Source organism: Lissotriton helveticus, chromosome 7, assembly GCF_964261635.1.
Source record: "Lissotriton helveticus chromosome 7, aLisHel1.1, whole genome shotgun sequence".
NCBI lineage: Eukaryota > Metazoa > Chordata > Amphibia > Caudata > Salamandridae > Lissotriton > Lissotriton helveticus.
In genome coordinates, this window is record NC_136068.1 from 984,831,409 (window position 1) to 984,852,574 (window position 21,166).

The 21,166-nt window shown below is 41.7% G+C and overlaps 1 protein-coding gene across 4 annotated transcripts in view; it reads right to left on the minus strand.

Moving 5' to 3' along the window:
• The window catches only part of TNIP1 (TNFAIP3 interacting protein 1), a 236,128-nt gene that overhangs the window by 55,085 nt on the left and 159,877 nt on the right, over nt 1-21,166 (minus strand). For all 4 annotated transcript variants that reach the window (XM_078653618.1, XM_078653616.1, XM_078653617.1 and 1 more), the window contains exons 8-12: nt 21,016-21,151; nt 20,771-20,860; nt 19,940-20,005; nt 14,249-14,380; nt 12,224-12,352 (exon numbers count right to left, since the gene is read on the minus strand). In XM_078653618.1, the coding sequence (XP_078509744.1) occupies nt 12,224-12,352; nt 14,249-14,380; nt 19,940-20,005; nt 20,771-20,860; nt 21,016-21,151 (553 nt within the window). The remainder of the gene's footprint in view (nt 1-12,223; nt 12,353-14,248; nt 14,381-19,939; nt 20,006-20,770; nt 20,861-21,015; nt 21,152-21,166) is intronic.

Consider the following 21,166-nt stretch of genomic DNA (forward strand, 5'->3'; position numbering starts at 1 on the left):
TCCGAAGACGGAAGCGAGCCTCCCTCTCGCTCTTCGTGACAGCCTTCGTGACAGCCAGATGGTTGCTTGATAAAACCCCTCACAGCCGGCAGTTCGAGTCTCCTGATCAGCGCTGCGCGACTTTCAAGGACAGTAAGATTTAATTTATTTCTGTGCTGATTGAACTTCAGGTATTGCGCTACAAGGAGAAAAGAATAACTGTCAAAATTGTAAGAGCTTTTCTAGTAGAGAGATTAGCGCTAAAACAAACGGAGTGTAATTAAACAAGCCTTGGAAGAGGCAAATGTCTTCAGACTGAATAAACTCTCGCAAAGAATATTCTAGCCCTACGAACTTTAAGGCTTTGGAACTCATTGACTTGACAGTTCAGATTAAACAAGCCTTGGTAAAAGCAAAGGGCTTTTGGGCTGAAATCCTTCTTTAAGTATATTTCTTCTGTGTTTAAAAGAAGACTCAATAGAGTAATGTTTAGGAAGTTGGTTCTTCAAGGAAGTCAGTTTGGAATGCATACCAACTAATAGCTATGTATTTAGATGTAGGCTGTTTTTTCTGCTATTTCTTGTCTTTTCAACTGCAGAACTTCCAGTACTGAAGAATCATTAAAAGACTCAGGTATGCTTGCATGAAGTATACTTGTTTGGTTCTTATTAACCCACATTAACCTAATTAACCAGTTGATTCAGTTTAAGGTCTAGCATAATCTGACATGTGATATTTATTTAAAAGGTGTCAAAAGGCTGAGTTCAGTGCATAAGCTTCAGAAAAAGTGTGAGCAAGGGCCAACCAAACTTATGGTCAGTAAGTGCTAATGTTTGATTATAATCTGAGATTAAGGTGTTTACAGCTGGGTAATAAGTTTTAAATACTGTACTACAGAGTTACGTGAAACCAACGTGGCGCATCAAATAAGAGAAGGTCGGCCTGGAACACTTTCTTGAGAGAGCAAACAACTGAAGATCTTGTCTTGTTTATCTGTTGTTTGTCTCTCGGTCCACATCCCCTTTCCCTTGGAGAGAAGCCGTTCCAGTCAGTGTTAAATTCCTGATTGGGTTGGTTGATCCTTGAGGGAGTTGGGAGTTTGCAGCTTGAGAGGAAACGTCAGAAGAGTCTCACAGGACTTCTCAACAGTAGACGAAGCCGTTAATTAAATCGTTTCCTCTTGAGTTGTCAAACTCACCCTCATGGATGTTTCTCAGTTGACTCAGTTGGTTCAGAAAATGAATGTGGAGATGGAGAATTTGCGATTGGAGAATCAATCCCTTCGCCAGGAGTTAGACGAAACTAGAGCAGGGTTTTCAGTTTGGAGGGATCCCACTAAAGAAAGAAAACCTGTTTTAGCTCCAACTAGATTTGGTACTGATGCACATTCACCGCATGTTTCCGGAGATCAGTCGGTAGCTCAACCAGTTCAAGTCACGGTTGTTACTCCAGCTCCTGTCCCCTTGGCAAATCCAGAAAGATTCACGGGGGAAAGTAGTAGATACGCCACTTTTCTCAGCCAATGTCAGTTGCATTTTCTGTGTAAACCTCAAATTTTTTCTTCTGACACTGCTAAAGTAGCTTTTATAATTTCTTACCTTGGAGGGGTGGCTGCAAATTGGGCAATGCCTTTAGTTGATAATAATGATCCTTTACTTCATAATCTGCAAAATTTTAAATTGGCCATGTCTAAACTATTTGCGAAGCATACTTTAGTTCAGGCTTCGGATAATGAATTATTAAATCTTCGTCAGGGATCTAAAGATCTTATTTCATACATGACAACCTTCAACAGACTTTTGGCTGAGACTCATTGGCCTGAAGAGAAAAGAATTTCTTTGTTTTATAGAGGTCTAAAAGATGACTTAAAAGATTCTCTTGCACACATTGTAAATTTGCCTGAAGATTTTAAGGAATTCCAGGATTTAGTGGTTAAACTTGATCATAGGTTAGGTGAACGTAGAAATGAGAAAAATAGGAGTGATTTTAGAAGTTCGCATTTTAAGGTGGAGAAAAAGGAGTCTGATGTTAAGAATTCTATGATTGAGCCAGTTCAATTGGGAGGGTTTAAGGGACCTTTGACTCCAGAAGAAAAGGAACGAAGACGTAAGGGTAATTTGTGTTTATATTGTGGCAAGCCAGGGCACTTTGCTAAGGATTGTACGGTTAAGCCTACTAAAAAGAAAGTCTTAGTGGTTGAGAACTCTTCTTCAACTCAGTCGGAAAACTAGGAAGCTCGAAGAAAGTTGAGATCATTTCTTCGAGTAAATCTTCTTTTTCTAAGATCTCTCAGTTTGTCACTAACGTAACAACACATATTCCCAAACATTTCACAATTCGAATGGTTTTTATTTTAACCACATTACAAAGACATAGTATTCCTGTTCTCTTGGACTCTGGGGCCACGGGGAATTTTTTCGATATTGAGTTTGCTCATAAATTAAATTTGAAGTTTGTGGCCAAGAAGGAACCTGAGCCGGTGAGAGCAGTGGATGGTTCGGTATTGTCTTCTGGTATGATTCGTTTTAACACGGAACCCTTGACTTTAGTGGCCGATAATGGGCATACTGAAAGGGTGATTTTTGATCTGATTGATGCTCCAACTTTTGGAGTAATCTTGGGTATTCCTTGGTTGGAATTACATAATCCTAGAATAGATTGGATTAAGAGAACGGTTACTTTAGAATCCTCTTTTTGTAAACTGCATTGCTATCAAGAGACTAGAGATCCAGTAATGCCTCTTTTTTGCGCTACCTTGAATTCAGAGGAAAATAGACTTCCTGTAGAGTATCAGAATTTTTCGAAAGTGTTTGATCCGGTTGAAGCAACTAAACTACCACCTCATAGAGTCTATGATTGTAGAATTGATTTGGTTCCTGGAGCTGTTCTACCTTGTAGTAGAATATATGCCTTAACGGAACCTGAAAATGATTATTTGAGAAAATATTTGGATGAACTTTTGGAACTTGGTTTCATCCGTCATTCCACTTCTCCAGTTTCGTCTCCACTTTTCTTTGTTGCGAAGAAGTCTGGGGATTTGAGGGCTTGTATAGATTATAGAGCGGTTAACAAAGCAACAATTAAGAACAGATATCCGCTACCTTTGATTCCTGTACTTCTTAATCAAATTAAAGGGTCCAGTATTTATACCAAGTTGGATCTTAGAGGAGCGTATCATTTAATTCGAGTTAAAGAAGGTGATGAGTGGAAGACCGCTTTTCGTACAAAATTTGGTCTTTTTGAATATACTGTTATGCCATTTGGTCTTTGTAATGCTCCAGCAGCTTTTCAATACTTTATCAATGAAGTTTTACATGATTTGTTAGATGTCTGTTGTATAGTTTATATAGATGACATCTTGATTTATTCAAAAAATTCTGAGGAGCATATACAGCATGTGCAAGCGGTTTTACAGAGATTAAGGGACCATTCATTATTTGCAAAATTGGAAAAATGTGTTTTTAATGCCACTAAGGTAGAATTCCTTGGTTATTGCTTATCACCTGAAGGAATTCACATGGATCCTAAAAAGGTAGAAGCAATTCTAACTTGGCCAATTCCTGTTTCTATTAAGGACACTCAGAGAATTTTAGGATTTGCCAATTTTTATAGACGTTTCATTTCAAAATTTTCTGAAATTGTTTCTCCTATTACTCAGTTGCTGAAAAAGGGGAAAGTTTTTTCTTGGACTCAAGAAGCGGATCAAGCTTTTTCTTTATTAAAGAAAGCTTTTACTTCCGCTCCAATTTTAGTTCACCCAGATCCTGATAGACCATTTTTTGTTGAGGCAGATGCTTCTCAGACTGCTATTGGTGGTGTGTTGCTTCAAAAGGATTCAAATACTGGTCATTTACATCCAGTTGCTTTTTTTTCAAGGAAGCTTTTGTTGGCAGAGCAGAATTACACTATTGCTGAACGGGAACTTTTAGCTATTAAGGATGTTTTTCAGGAATGGCGACATCATCTCTTGGGGGCTAAACATACTATCACAGTATTTTCCGATCATAAAAATTTACAATTTTATTCCACAGTGAAGGCTTTTACTCCCAGACAGATGAGATGGTTGCAATTTTTTAGCGAATTTGATTTCTTAATTACGTATCGGCCTGGAAATAAGCAATTATTATCCGATACACTTTCACGTTTAGTTTGTGAAAAAGATTTAACTTTGTTTAAAGAGCCACCTAGTATTTTGCCTAAGGAGAAAATAGCTGCAGAGATCCATTCTGAAATCTTCTTGGATTCAATTAAGAACGAATTAAAAAGATTTAGTATTCATGAGTGGTTGTCCAAGGAAGGGAATTCTATCAGTGAGGGTCTATTTTATCACTATGATAAGTTGTTTATTCCTACAAAAGATTTACAAGATAAGGTAATGCAGTGGAATCATGATTTGGCTATTGCTGCTCATCCTGGCATTAATAAAACCTTGGATTTATGTCAACGACATTTTTGGTGGGAAAAAATGATTTCTGCTATTCAGCAATTTGTAAAGGCTTGTCCAGTTTGTTCTCGACAAAAGTCTTTACATGCAGTTCCAATGGGTTTACTTCATCCAATGTCTATTCCCCCTCAACCTTGGCACACAATTAGTCTAGATTTTATTACAGATCTTCCTAATTCTAATGGTTACACTACGGTTCTTGTGGTAGTGGATTTACTTTCTAAGATGGGACATTTTATTCCGTTACACAAAATTCCAACTGCAACTGAATTTAGTACTGTGTTTTTATCAAATATTGTCAAACTTCATGGTCTTCCCTCTAAGATTATTTCGGACAGAGGTCCTCAATTTATTTCTAAATTCTGGTCACAGCTTAGTAAACAACTTGGAATTGAGTTGGCGTTGTCTTCTTCTTTTCATCCACAAACAGATGGGCAGACTGAAAGGGTTAATCAACATGTAGAACAGGGTTTACGATGTTTGTTAACTACTTCTTTGGGTCATTGGGATGAAGTTTTACCCTGGGCGGAGTTTTCTTACAATAACACCACGCATTCTGCCTTAGGTTGTTCTCCTTTCTACTTCCTCACTGGTCAACATCCTAGGTCACTTCCCGTTCTTTTACCTGAGAAACAGCAATCTATGCCTGCAGTTTCGGATAGATTGTCTTCTTTGATGGATATTCAGGAGCGGGCTAGAAAGCAGTGGATTAAAAGTAAGATAACTATGAAACGTACTGCTGATTCTCATCGTAAACCTTCTCCTCTGTATAAGGAAGGTCAGTTTGTCTGGTTGTCTACCAGAAACATTCAATTAGAGGGTCCAAGGAAGTTGAAACCAAGATATTTGGGGCCTTTTCAGATTGAGAAAATTTTGAATCTTGTTTCTGTAAAATTAGTCTTGCCTGATGAGTTTAACATTCATCCTGTTTTTCATGTATCCCTTTTGAAACCTTTTGAACCTACCACTCGACCTGATAATCCTCCACCACCTGTGGTTATTGGGGATCATATTGAATATGAAGTCAAATCTATTTTAGATTCGAAAAGAGTTAGGGGTGCTTTGTTTTATTTGGTTGATTGGAAGGGTTATGATCCTTCTGAGCGATCTTGGGAACCTGAAAGAAATATTCATGCACCTAGACTTGTTAGGTCCTTTCATGCTTTGCATCCTGATAAACCTCGACCTGTAAGACGACCTTTGGGGGGAGGAACTGTTAGGGGTGCTACCGGTCGTCTTGTTTAAATTCAGGCTGTAGGCAGATTTTGTTTACTTTTAGAGAATCTGAGAAGACAATTTTGGTTAGTAGGTAAATTTTAGAAATATGTTTGAAGTGTTAAATATTAGTTGAATCTATTTAGTTACACTTAATAGTAAAATTGCTTTTGACAATGCTTGTTATTTTTAGGCTTTCTGTGATGCTAGGGTTAACTGCTTAGATTGTGCGCTCTAAAGAGACAGGCTCGCGCCAGCCCTCGTGTCCATAGTAATCCTCTGAAAGGGGGCTCGCGCAGACCTTCATAACAGAAGCTATAAATAGAAGCTTCTGTCAACGGCTCAACGCTTCGTCTCTCGTTGAGCCTGACGAGAGCTTCTGACCCAGCGCTGGAGATTCCTTGTTTACTTAAATATTCCGCTTTCCTGCTTTCAGAATACCCCCTTTCAAGTTAAATTATTTCCTAACCTTAGCCGAGTCCCCAGCCCTCTGTTGACAGCTTTTGAATTAATGACCTTCTCCGAAGACGGAAGCGAGCCTCCCTCTCGCTCTTCGTGACAGCCTTCGTGACAGCCAGATGGTTGCTTGATAAAACCCCTCACAGCCGGCAGTTCGAGTCTCCTGATCAGCGCTGCGCGACTTTCAAGGACAGTAAGATTTAATTTATTTCTGTGCTGATTGAACTTCAGGTATTGCGCTACAAGGAGAAAAGAATAACTGTCAAAATTGTAAGAGCTTTTCTAGTAGAGAGATTAGCGCTAAAACAAACGGAGTGTAATTAAACAAGCCTTGGAAGAGGCAAATGTCTTCAGACTGAATAAACTCTCGCAAAGAATATTCTAGCCCTACGAACTTTAAGGCTTTGGAACTCATTGACTTGACAGTTCAGATTAAACAAGCCTTGGTAAAAGCAAAGGGCTTTTGGGCTGAAATCCTTCTTTAAGTATATTTCTTCTGTGTTTAAAAGAAGACTCAATAGAGTAATGTTTAGGAAGTTGGTTCTTCAAGGAAGTCAGTTTGGAATGCATACCAACTAATAGCTATGTATTTAGATGTAGGCTGTTTTTTCTGCTATTTCTTGTCTTTTCAACTGCAGAACTTCCAGTACTGAAGAATCATTAAAAGACTCAGGTATGCTTGCATGAAGTATACTTGTTTGGTTCTTATTAACCCACATTAACCTAATTAACCAGTTGATTCAGTTTAAGGTCTAGCATAATCTGACATGTGATATTTATTTAAAAGGTGTCAAAAGGCTGAGTTCAGTGCATAAGCTTCAGAAAAAGTGTGAGCAAGGGCCAACCAAACTTATGGTCAGTAAGTGCTAATGTTTGATTATAATCTGAGATTAAGGTGTTTACAGCTGGGTAATAAGTTTTAAATACTGTACTACAGAGTTACGTGAAACCAACGTGGCGCATCAAATAAGAGAAGGTCGGCCTGGAACACTTTCTTGAGAGAGCAAACAACTGAAGATCTTGTCTTGTTTATCTGTTGTTTGTCTCTCGGTCCACATCCCCTTTCCCTTGGAGAGAAGCCGTTCCAGTCAGTGTTAAATTCCTGATTGGGTTGGTTGATCCTTGAGGGAGTTGGGAGTTTGCAGCTTGAGAGGAAACGTCAGAAGAGTCTCACAGGACTTCTCAACACGTGGAGCATTGTTTGCTGTTGACTTCAAAGGCCTTGTACTGTGTGTTGCTGAAGATGAGCTCCCCAGCCAGAAAGGGATGCGTCCGCTGTTAGTACTGTCTGTGGAACCGGGTCTATGAAGGGCCGGCATTTTGACAAATTTTGTGTGTTCCACCACTGCAGAGAGTGATGAGTACGGCCCTTTACCAACACTAGATCAGTTAATAGACCGTGAGACTGGTTCCACTGACTGACTAAGCATTCGTGAAGTGGACGCATGTGTAACCTGGCATGGGGAACGATCATGATGCAAGAAGCCATCATTCCCAACAGTTATATATAAACTCGAGCTGGAAGTGATTGATTGGTCTGAAACTGAAGAACTAACGCATGAATGTTTCGAATTCTGGTCGCTTTGGGAAACGCCAAATCATTTTGAGAATCTAAAGTGGCTCCTAGGTAGTTCTGAGTGTTGGATGGCTGCAGATGTGATCTTAACACATTGACGGTAAACCCCAGTTGGTGAATTAACAGAATGGTTATAGAAGTATGCTTGAGGCATTGTCGGTACGTACTTGCTTTGATGAGCAAGTCGTCCAGGTACAGGAAGACATGAATGCTTTGTCTTCTCAGATGAGCAGCTACTACGGCCAGACACTATGTGAAGACAAGGGGGGCAGTGGTTACTCCAAATGGGAGTACTTTGAACTGGTAATGTTGACCTGCTACCACAAACCTGAGGAATTTACAGTGAGCAGGGAGGATTGGAATATGAAAGCAGGCGTCCTTTAAGTCTAGAGTAGGGTAGACAGAAAGTCGTCTTTTTGCAAAAGAAGCAATACTTGTTGAAGTTTTACTATGTGGAAATGGTCTCACTGAATGTAAAAATTGAGTTCTCTGAGATCTAATATTCGTCTGAGAGAGCTATCCTTTTTGGGAATTAGGAAGTAAAAGGACTACATGCCCGACCCTTGGTGTTGTAGTGGTATCGGCTCTATAGCTCCTTTTAGTAGTAGGGACGGAACCTCTTGTTTGAGGAGGTGTGGATGATCTGGTGAAAGTTTGTGTGACTTTGGGGAAATGTTTGGAGGAGTGTTGATGAACTCCAGGCAGTAACCAGAACGGATAATCTGTAGGACCCATTTGTCTGTTGTGGGAACACAAAAGAGGACATCCTTCACTTAATATGCATCTGCAAAGGTCTGGACAAGGAGCGCCGACAACATCTAAAGCCAACCCTAAAGAAACTGGGAATAAGGACATGCCCGCAGGCAGTCAAAGCATGCTTCGATGGAAAAAACATCCAACTAGCAAGTCATCTGGTGAAATTCCTGGAAAAAGCTGGTAAGAAGCAGAACGACAGAAGGGAGAGCCCGGAAGACACTAACCCACATAACACTCAACTCCGACTACTGCCCTAGCAAGCCTCTACCACAAACTCAAGCCACAATCACCATGGACAGATTACGAACTCCAAAGAATCTGTAAAGGCCGCATGGAGCCTGAGAGCTTGCCTTTTATTCTTTCATTTTCTTCCTGTTCACATAATGACTAAGCATTTAGATAATCGAAAGCCTAATCGCCCTCTAACATATACTTTATTTATGTATTTTTTTTTTTTTTTTTTGCTCAAGTAAGTTCTTAGAACATTTTAAAGTTTATTTAACTGAAATGTCTGATAGTAACATTTTACTAAACAAAAGTTTTATTTTAAGTTCACCTACATGTAAATATGCTGATTGCAATGGTTTTAATTAACTGAGCAATAAAGAATTCTTCTTCTTCTTCCATTTGTCTGTTGTTATTGACTGCCACTTTGGAAGGCAATCTGACAGTCTTCCCCCGACAGGTGTTAAGTGGTTGGGGGGGAGCTATGGGGAAGTCACTGCTTTGTATTGGAGGAGGAGGTGCGTGTGCTACAACCTCTACCTCTGCCGTTGTTCCCTCTGTAACCCCCTCTGAAGTAATTTTTAGAGCCTGAGGGTTGGTTATTGCCCTTATAGGTGGAAGCAGTTTCCAAGGAAGTATTTTTGGACCCTGCCCGATAGAAAGAGCGCAAAAAGGAACCACAGCCTTGTGTATACTGAAGGGCTCTCATAGATTTAGCCACTTCAGTGTCTTTATTTAATTATTTATAAAGTTTTCTATAGCGCGAACAAGATCCAGAGGGATAACAGAGCGCTTTACAATATGCCTGGAGAGAGACAAAGAAATATCATAGGCAAAACCAGAAGAGTACAGGCAAGAAAGAGAATACATTATAGAAAACAAATAGGAGGATAATACAATAAAACAAATGTAGGGAGTAAAGGGTGAAACACAATGTTCAGGGGAGAGTTGTAACAAAATAAGAGCAAAGTCAGCAGGAGAAATGTCAACAGACCTGTGTGAAGAAACCCGATTAGGGTATGAATTTGTTCATTAGGAATCTTTTGGCTTCCACTTTGAACTCTCTTCATCTTTTCAAGTGAAGAATCTACCACTGGCCCAAAAAGGTGTTGCTGATCAAAAGGTGTGTTTAATATGGTGGTCTGAACCTCAGGTTTGAACCCCGATATACGTATAAATGTGTGTCTTCTCAAAAGGACACTAGTGTTTACCGCTCTGGCAGATATGTCAGCAGCATCTAGGGAGCACCTAATTTGGTTGCTTTAAATTAATTGTGCCTCACGTACCATGTCTTGCGCTTTATATTCTTGGGGTAGAAATTGGGTGAGTTGTTCCATTTTATCCAAGTGCACATGGTCGTATCTGGCAAGCAATGCTTGTGTATTAGATATGCGCCAGAGTTTGCTGCCTGGGAGGCTACCCTTTTCCTTGAAGCATCGAGAAGCTTTCATTCCTTATCTGGGGGCAGAGCGTCTCCAGTAGTTTGGGAGTTTGCCCTTTTGTGTGCAAAGGAAACTACCAACGAGTCTAAGGGTAATTGTCCTTTTGTGTACACTGGATCAGATTGTGCAGGCTTATATTTTTTATCCACCCTAGGGGTAATGATACGTGCCCTGACAGGATCTTTAAATATGTTGTCTACATGCCTGGTCATTCCTTTCAGCATGGGTAACATATGTGTTGACTTTTGTGTGCTCTTCAACGTTTCAAAAAGGAAATCCTCTTCAAGGGATTCTTTGTGGAGCTGCACCCCATGGTAATTGGCGGCCTTGCTTAGCAATTCAATATAGCCTTCACTTTCGTCTGGTGGAGAGGGCCTGGTAGGATATAGGTCAGGATCATTGTCTGTGGGCGAGTCAGTGTTGTACTCGTCCAACTCATCTGTAGGTCCTGGCTGACCATCATCATTATCATCATCCCCATCACCCTGATTGTCAGGTGTATGTGGTGGAGAGTGCTCAGGTGAAGTTGGCACAGGTAGAGACTGAGGAGAAGGTAGTGATGGAAGAGGATAAGGGGATATGAGGGGAAGGGTTAGTTCCAATAGTTCTCTTCTTTAAGGGATTTTGATATTCCTCTTCAGTATCAGTTTTCCTCTTTAGAGTCACTTTAGTGGAAATGCGTCCGGATGTATGTGCAATACTTTCCGTTTCAGATCCTGCTTTCCGAGCGGATTGCCAAAACTGAGCTTTTCAGGTGATTTTGGTGCTTCGGTCTGTTTTGGGGTTGGTGACTTTGGATCCGAGGTATTTGTGATGAGGTTCGGAGCCTCACTTGGGCTTTGATTCCGAAGGCTTTGGGTTGTGCCTGACTTGGAATGGGGCTTTTTGGAGCCGGAAGGCTTTTTGGTAGGTTTCGGTGCCGAGCCGCTAGGTGGGGCGTCGGAAGCGTGGGCTTGGTGCCAACCGGGGCCTGAGGGCTTGGGTTGGTCCGGAGCCTGCTTTATTGGTTGACTTGGGAGTCAGGGCAAAGAAGGGACTGTACTTAAAGCACGATGTCCATGCAGGATGTCTTCATCCTGGTCGGAGCCGTTCTCTGGAACAGAGATCGGATCCTGTTCCTCCTTGGCACGATAGCCTACCCCAGCTTCTTCTTCCGAATCAGATCCGAAGAGGTCCGGAATGGAGCCTGTGTGTTGGCTCTGCATGTCGCATCGTCGAGCCGGACAGTTGCAAACCGTCTTTTTGGAGCGGAAAGCCTTGCAAGCGTCGCAGTCCTGTTCTCTGTGTTCTGGTGATAAACACAGGTTGCACACTTCGTGCGAGTCGGTGCGCGGGTATTTCGCATGGCACAGAGGGCAAATTTTTAAGAGAGTTTGTTCCATCGACTGCGAGTCAAATCGAGGCGGTTAGGCCAACGGCCTACCACGAGACATCCGATCGAAGGAGGTTTTTACTCGAAATAACACAATACATGAAGAATGGAATATGCGATCGGAAACAATACCGTCGAGGGTGAGTGTTCTACGCACAGAGGGAAACCAAAGGATCAGTGTTGAAACAGAGCTCAGGGTGTAACATCTGAACCTGATGGCGGAAAAATACAATCTGAAGATGGAGTCGATGACCATGCGCACTCTCACCTAAAGGAAGAGTCAACTACCTCGTGATAGGAAGAATTTTTCGAAGAAAAACAAAGTGCAATCACCCGGACCCAACACTAGATGGCAATCTATGCAAAGCATGTGATCTACAGCTCACATACCTCGAACAGAAGGCAACAGGCTGGTCACATAGTGGAGAGAGCAGACTGGGCAAAGAAAGGTCACAAAGCACTGATGGTAGAGAAGGATCTGAGAAGCATATCCTCTGGGAAAGGTTTGGAGATGCACAGTGAGCAGACAAGGCTCATATCAGCACAGCAGAATTGGTCACCTCAGAAAGGAGAACAGGATGGTGCGCACAGCTTGGCCATAGTGGATTATTGGAGAAGGGTAAGAAAAAGAGTGTGGATATAGAGTGGCCCGAAAAAGGCTGGAACTGCATGGGGTACTGTGAATGGGTGGGGCAGTAGGTTGCGCACATCATGAACAGCAGTGGGGTGAGGCAGTTGAAGGGAGCACAATTCACCTTGTTAAGTCGCTGAATCTCCTTTTCCTGGTACTCTCGCTGCCTGCTGACAGGAGAGAGCTGGTCCTGCAGGAACCTGTTCTTCTGAATTAGTTCTTTAACTTCCTCCTCCAGCGCCTTTTTTTCACCCTGGTGGAGCAAAAACAGCTGCTGGTTAATGTTTCCCGTGACATCCCATTCAAGTAGATCTCTTTCTTGGTTCTGTTCTTTCTGGGAAGCCATATGCTCCCATCCTCCTTCTGGGTTGTTGTGTGGATGGATGAATGAATGAATGATGGATTATCACACAGTCAGGGTCCTCATTCCCATGCTGAGATAATGTCCATCCCATAATCATCGAAACTGGTACCATATGCTAATGAACTAGTCTTACCATCCTTGTCACCAGCTGTACCCCCTCAGCAGCTCTTAACTGTCCAGATTACTCCCATAGGAGGAGTTGTGTGCACACGTCATAAGAGTATTCTTAATTGCTCAAACACCCCAATGACAACCAGAAATCACCACCAGCATTTAGGGCAGCATTGTCTTAGGTGATCGCATCATCTGCTTACTCTCCTGAGAGCACGGAAGAGAAGGCCAGGGGAGAAAAGGTGATCTAAACAATTGCCCTTTTTCAACAAAACAAAGCTAAAATCAATGCATTTATAATCTTCAAGTTACCAGACCAAAAGCCTCAAACTTGCCCATTTTTCGTTTTGAAAATGTGCATAAGCCATATGGGAAATATGTTTTACTCTCTGGAAATATTCAGGAAGCAAATGCACATCCTGCTCATATAACAATTTTGCACACCAGTTACATGGGTGTGCACTCTTACTAATCATTCTTCTGCTGTACTTTCATTCCCCACTTCCCTCAGTGTCCCTTCCTATCTCTGTTCAGGTTGGAAATAAGTTCTTGGAAGAGCCTCTACCAGGTTACTAAGTAAATCCAATGCTAGGAGAATACGAAGTATTCACTTATGTACATATAGTAACTTCTGAGAAAGATCTAAATGAATGCAACTGGTTACTAAGCGAGCCTAGAGAGGTAACAACAATCACTACAAGCAAACCTGACAAATATCTGGTACATATGCAAAGTCCAAGCAACAGACCACAGGAAATGTGTCCTCCCTTCTTTCGTAAATTGGCACATCAAGTCATCTTTGCATTTAAAGATCTACACATCACAATGCTTTCTATTTCGTTCAAGTTTCACTATTCTCCCACTTCTCCAACTTCAGGCTTCCTCTTCTGCTTCCTTTTCGTCTACTTATCTATACACCCATGGAGCTCTGCCCTTCTCGCCATCATTTTCGTGTTAACCTATGCCTTTCACCATCTTCTGCCCCCATGACTCCTTGATTACCTCTCACTCCTTGGACCGCTACCTCTACTATCCACGTTTCTACTCATTCTTTCCCACTTGGCCCGCCCCTATATCTCCTTTCAAATGATCTGATGATCCTTGGCTCACTTTGCATCGTTTCCTTTTCTCATTTTCTCGCACTGCTAGTTTATCTTCATTTAGCCTTATCATCTTTCCCTTCTCCTCTCGTCTCTGTCCACATGAACAGCTTACTTATCTCTTGGTCATTAGTCTTCTTAATCATTCTTTCATTTCATTAGTCTCTTTCTAGTATCCTCCTTCACCTCATGGTCCTTCTTTTTTTCTGTATCACTACTACTCTCGGCTCTCCCTGAATTTTCCACTAATTTCTATCAACTCCTCCCTTTCCTTCTCCTCACCCTCCTTTTTATCCTCCTTCTATTGTTGCACTCCTTAATCTACCCTCTTTGGTCCCCAGCCTACGTCTCACTACCCTCTTCTCATCACTCCCTAAATTTATCCTCTAAACTCTCTCAGCTTGCCTCTTTCTTCCACCCTAGATATGCTCTTTTTAAGTCCCAGTCCTTTGCATTCGACTCAGAGTCTTCCTTTTTTCTCCTCATTTCACCCTTTTGGATCCCTCCTCATCTATTTTCCCTCCTCCGTGCCCCACTCATTTCTCTTCACATCTCTCCCTCCTGGGCATCATACCTGTTCCGTCTCAATTTTGGACTTTGCTAGCAGCAGCTTGCGTTCGAAGTCGCACTGTTTATTTTCCCGCTCTGCTTCCAAGTCAGCCACAAGCTTCTGAGAGTCAGCCAGCTTCTGCCGAAGGGTTGTGATCTGTCAGATAAGAAGACTAACATCACCTGAAGTATTGGTGTACCAGCAAAACATGCAGTCATCCAAAGTCCCATTCTCACATATCATGGTTAACGGATGCTCGCACATATCTTGACTAAGATACAAGTAAACTTTGAGCACTCCAAATAGATAGTACCTACAGGTAGATAGAAGTCTTCTTCCTGTCCACGTGCGACATTACGTCTAGCTGAGATTTGAGCTAATGATACCATATATCGTAAGGCTTTGCCATTAAGACACTACATAGGCGTATCCACATAGAGAAAGAACTTAGTATGTGACCCGTGATTCCAAGTTGGGCTCACGGTCCACCCCAGTGTTACAACACATTTGCCATTCAAATTACATCACAACTTGGGCCTGTCACTGAACAGATAATCATTACAGGCCTGGAATACCACTCTTCCTCTGGGGTATCATTGGAGCAGGGACACCGCTACTCCCATTTTGATTGTGTGCCTTGACACACACATGGATAATGGTTCTGTCGGAATGAAATACACAGTTATATAGTATTCCCTCTTGTACTATTATTGTCCTCTGTCCCCATACTGGGTATGCAGATACTAGTGGTTTTGTCACTCTAAAGAAATACACTGAACCCAAAATTGAAACAAAGTAAAGTTTTTTAGTCAAATACTTTCATGTTGTTCAATATAGTCATTAAAATACATAGATAGCTGTCCAAACAAAACATTCAAACGATTCAACAAAAATGACATTCACAGTGTGTGTGTGAGACTCAAGAACATATAAGACGACCATATAACGCAGTCAATTCACAAATAGTTATTAAAGGATGTCAACTGGAAATACAATAGTCCCACAGGGTCATTCTTAGTCCTAGTAGGCTTTGTGCAGTTGATCATGGAACAAAAATTGCGTCGACGTTTCGACCCTGGACGGAGATGCGCTGACTTTGCGCATCAAAAGCGGGTCTTCCTGGTAACTTGTCTTCAGTGAGGCCAGTCAGCCGACTTGGCCCCGTCCAACTTCCTTCGTATGTCTCAGGAAAAAGATATCACTCCTTTTCTTATAATTCAGAGGTTTTTTTCTTCAACTTAGCGATCTGCCTGAGGGCGCCTCCTGTGTGTCTCTGCTAGGAAAGCCGACTCGGTCCGTTGATCGCTTCTGTCGCCTCGTACGTTGCATCCTCGCTGCTAATCCTAGTGATTGAAGACAAGTTACCAGGCATCCTATCGGAGCCTTGGTTTTAAGAAGGCTGTCCTACACGTACACAGTCCTGATGAAGACCCGCTTTTGATGCGCAAAGTCAGCGCATCTCCGTCCAGGGTCGAAACGTCGACACACTTTTTGTTCCATGATCAACAGCACAAAGCCTACTAGGACTAAGAATAACCCTGTGGGACTATTGTATTTCCAGTTGACATCCTTTAATAACTATTTGTGAATTGACTGCGTTATATGGTCGTCTTATATGTTCGAGTCACACACACACACTGTGAATGTCATTTTTGTTGAATCGTTTGAATGTTTTGTTTGGACAGCTATCTATGTATTTTAATGACTATCTTGAACAACATGAAAGTATTTGACTAAAAAACTTTACTTTGTTTCAATTTTGGGTTCAGTGTATTTCTTTAGAGCGACAAAACCACTAGTATCTGCATACCCAGTGTGGGGACAGAGGACAATAATAGTACAAGAGGGAATACTATATAACTGTGTATTTCATTCCGACAGAACCATTATTCATTGTTTTACTACCCACCCAGGTTCTGAGGGTTACAGGGTCACCCCATTACATCTAATGGTTGACACACACGGGTCATAAATATTATATAAACATGGGTGTCTAAAAAAATGTAAGAACTTTATTTGATAAGATTTTTTTTTAATTGGCGGATATGTGTATATATATATATATATATATATATGTATATATATATATATTAATAACCACAGTCATTGCAGCTCAACAAGGGAGAGGAGAAAGGAAACTTAATCTCCCATAACTCCTTGCGCGACCAGTGCATTGTTATACGCAAGTTCATGTCGCACATTAGGGATTAATGCTAAAACAGTCCTCCTCAAGCCCATCCACCTTTTCCTTTATTTTGTGTAATGCTACCTTTAATTTTGTGTAAAGCCTCCATTTGGCAGAACATTTTTTTAATGAGCCCTAAGCAACCATGCCCGATGAGACAATGAAGGAAGGTGACTTCATCTCAAACGATTACCGGGCCAGCGCATATTGTGTGACATGCCGACCCTGGCTGGAGTCAGACTAATGCACTGTGCCAGAGGATTTTTATTTCATCCCTGGCACTGGTGCAGACTAGGGCCTCTACATCTGCCCCAGGCCCTCCCCGCAGATAACTGCATCACGTTTAATTATGCAGCAGTGATAGGAGCCTTCTTCAATTATCCAATTTTCTCAGAAAACCTGACCATTCCGGCCAGGCCCCGGGGACTATTTAGACTGCCCACCAGTTTCACCTACGAGCCAAAAAGAGGGGGAGCAGAGGCATAAAGGTATCGTAATAGGTAGGGACCCTAGAAGACGTGCCTTAGCCTTCGCGTAGCGCATACCTTGCGCTGGTATACTTCAAATAGGTCTCTCAAATTGCTGCTTTTAAACTACGACCTCTCCGTTTCATTCATATCTCATGGCTCTGTTTGATAGTATTTTTTTTAATTGTCCTTCTTTTAGAGTCGGACTACAGGCCGCCCGCTCTTGTCCCCTTGGGGACATCCATCTCCAGCACTTGGGGTGAGTGACTTGCAAATAAGTGCCTAAAGGTAACGTGTATAGATGGACATATCTAAGTGACTGCTACGCTGGCTTAAAACCCACAGATACGTTCATAAATGATGGTCTAACACATAACTATGTCACTTTTACAGCGCCATTCTCCACAAGCATGATTTTGACACCATTCTTGATTTATATGTGTTCATATGAGAAAGAATAAACACCAGTCAGTGTAATCCTAATGTGAATACATTCTGTAGCATGCAAATTAGCATGAAAAGAGGGGACAAGTGCATGTCATGAATGTTGTATTGCATGATAGCAAAGATCCTCAAAACATTTTTCATCAACAGGTATAACCCTAAGAGGCAAGTATTACACGCTCCGTGCATGCTTGGTGTAATCTGCATGCCACACAAAAAAAGACACGCAAGACACATCATTGGGAGTGTGTCATATTTACGAACCAACCCTGATGAAAGCTCAGGACCGTCTTAGGCCGTTAGTATAGGGCTGAAACAGGTTGGTGAATTGGGGTCAGAGGACCATCACATCCTAATAACCCGATATAGTCTTTGTTTTTAACCTTCCCATCCACCCCACTAATAAAGGAATAACCTTGAGAGTGGAAGAGGGCATTTTGTCTTTAAAGTTACACCCCCTAACTAACAGTCTTCATAAGAGCTCCCTGGAATATGGTCGAGCCTACCCTGACCTTTAAGAGTCAGGGTGAACATGATTATGAAGCATACCACTAGCAGAGTGGGTGTGGGTTGTATAAAAAAAGTGTTTCTTTCCTACTCCAGTTGGAGTAGTGTATAGGTGTGGCACAAAGCACAATACCCCCTCTTTTTTTGCTGTGGCGGTATCTGAACTCTGAAAGGGATACTCTTTGGTTATTAGTATTTATATTGGGAGGGTATATCCCTTCATTCTTTTTTCTTCTCTTTTAAGAGAACCCCTCTACCCTTTAAGGGCTGTGAAGTTCCCTAACCTCCAGTCCTCAACGTTTTGATTGGATATTGGCTTTCTCAGAGTTAAAGAAGTTTAGGGAAAATCACTTCATTGCTGTTTTTTTGGCCAAAGAATATTTTTTGGGATCTGGATTAGAAATTTTGTGGTCGTTTTTATCAGTTAACGTCTTTCATTTTCGACTCTGTGAAAGTGGTTAAAGTAATATACCAGGCCATATTATTTTTGCAATATGGTGTCTACGTTGAATTAGTATCCTGATTTTAAGTTTGGCAGTAGAGTACTGTATTACAAATGTGATGGATATCCCATCCAACTTATTGCACGTGTTATATAATATAATAGACTTGTAATAAGGCAGAGAATAAAAGGTAAATTTGCTATCTTTGTGACAGAGTAACCGGTTGGCTAAACTAGAAGTCAGGCCCTAGGTCTTTGCAACTTCGGTCTTAGGTCAGGGCTTCTCAAGTTTTCGATCCATACTTTTTCTAATTCACTAGGTCTGAAATGAACTACTTGTATGGCCCTTTGGTGCTGTGTCACAAAGGACATGGCATGGCCAGAGAGAAGACTAACAGTTTAGGGGTCTGTAATGAATAGACCCCGATGTGTGGGGTAACTTGTTATGTGGTGTGGTTCTTGGACCTTATATCGCCAGGTTGGAATCTGGCAAAAGTGTGGTTGAATGAGGTGAGCAGAACTATCAGAAGGTTTGGCACACCCATGTTGTAATTGTACAGCAGGACAAATGTGTAACAGCCATATGAGGATGCAATATAACTAACAAAATATAGCATCTCTAGACGTTATGCTATTTAACTAAGGGATATGTGACCTTTTAAACCAGATGTTTAAGCCACTAGGCTAGAGTCTGCTGGTGTGAGATATGGCTAAGAAGCTCCTCAAGGTGCTGGCAATAAGCGTATGCTACCTCCACACACCTGTGCTCTCAGAAGAGAAAAGGTAGCTGAACTCTCACGCAAGAGGTACATATGTATAAGTATGATAGGCCAGCATGTGTGTTAGCCTTCAAGATTTCTACAAACAGCCCTTCCATTTGGACAGTTAACCCTAAAATTCCTATTAGCAGAACCAATGTTACCATCCCCGAGTTGTCTTTTCTTCCTTCACAAACATTCTTCAGATGGAGAATGGTGGACATTCCGCAAGTGCCAGTATGTTACTTAACTGTTATGGTAACAGGTCTACTGCTAGTCCTACACTCTATATTCACCACAAAGCACCGTCTTTACACAGCTCAAGCTCATTTGAGCTACAAATCTGCTGCTTGTAAAGCAAGGGGCAAGTGTCAGAGGTATGCAATGAAGAGGCGGCATATAGGAGGGATGGGTATGCATCTTTGGCTGCAATAAAGCAGTTTGCCACATATTTTGTTCCATCAATAGAGCTGCACTGTTCCCAGCTGTGAATGAAGAAATGTATTTTATAAAATACCCAAGTTACTACAACCCTTAAGTGATGTTTTTAATGCTGCTTTAGCATTTCCTATAGTTAAATAGTTGCTTGTTTCCCTTGACTGAAAAAAGACTCTTTCCAAAATGTGAAATTAATACAAACTCTTTCATCTGTAAGCAGTCAATGCAACTGTCCAGGTTGTAAGGGATCATCCAACACAATCCAGTACATTACACCGATTTTCCCCTTGCTTCATGATCAAATGCTAGAGTGATGGAGGACGTCAGAGTGACGGTATGTGCACGAATACCCTTCGCTTACATGGCTTTCCTAGAGACTCCAGTTATTGAGTGCTTTGATTGGAGGGTGCTGCGGAGGTGGGCAGAATGGGCTTGAGCATTAGATGCTAATGAGCGCATAAGGTCTGAGCTCACCTTCTGTTCATACTGCTGTTTCATGGAGCGGAAGTGTTTGTCCCACTGCTTGTTCACCTCTAGCAACTGGAATGCAAGAAAAAGTCAAACAAAATCAGAAACCAGATGGCAATGTGGCAGAGCTGCCTTAGGAATTGCATCTAATCAGCACATAATAGGTGAGATTCTTGGATTGGTTAATTAGTCTACATAACCTGATGTTCCAACTCATCCAGTCTCAAACAACCACTCTTGAGAGCTACACAGGCCGCTCTACCAGTGCACCTCTGTCCTGGTCTAGTGCATTAATGTGATACTAGTACACAGGATCCAAACAAACAGTACTGCTAATGGTACGCCGCCCCTATTCTATGGTTAACCCTTCTTAACTAGTTCTGCACGTCAATCCTACAGTATCACTCTCATACTATTCTATGACTAAATGTACTGCAAGCTCTGCTGACTAAATGAAAGCAAACTTGCAAAGACACCTGCTTTCCATTGTTGGGTACCACACAGCTCTACTCTTGTAAGTACCTCCTAATGGAACTGTCGTTTTGGTATCTGGGGTAGGGTTAGCAATATTTTTTGCTCCTACATTGTCTTGTCTTAAGAGCTTCCATTTTATTTCTGCCTCACCCCAGCAGTTATTTTCCTTGCTTCCTTCCTTTACCTATTCCAACTGGGGGTTTGAGTCTATTGTATATTGCTCCTTGGGAGGGAAGCACTGGTGTTGTTTAGGAAATACTAGGAGACTTCCTGTGGGGGCACCATTGGAGGTACCAAATATAGCCTCATTGCCAGGGAAGCTGCAAAGGAGTTTCGAAGCATTCCTAGATGGAGGTATCTTACCTCATTCCTCTGATGCTCCAACGCCTTCACTTTCTTCTCCATTGTACCCACAACATCTTTAACCATGGTATTCTCTGCCAACTTTGCATTCTGCAAAAAACACACAATGACTGTATCAACCTTTGAAGCACATTGAGATTCAATACATCAATAGCAGCTGAGAGAGAAGGGTTGTTTAATATCCAGATGAGGTGTATAAGTTCTGAGAGAGATCAGGAGGCGTTAGCACTCCCATAGCAAGGTACCTGCTGCTGCTGCACACTTTCGAGCTTCACTCCATCACCACTTGCTGTTAATTCACTGCTGGCTTCGGCTGTCACCTCTTTTCTGGCTTCTTTGCCACCAAGGGTGACCTTCTGCTTCAGTTCCATGTTCTCAACTCTTTAGAGACGAAGA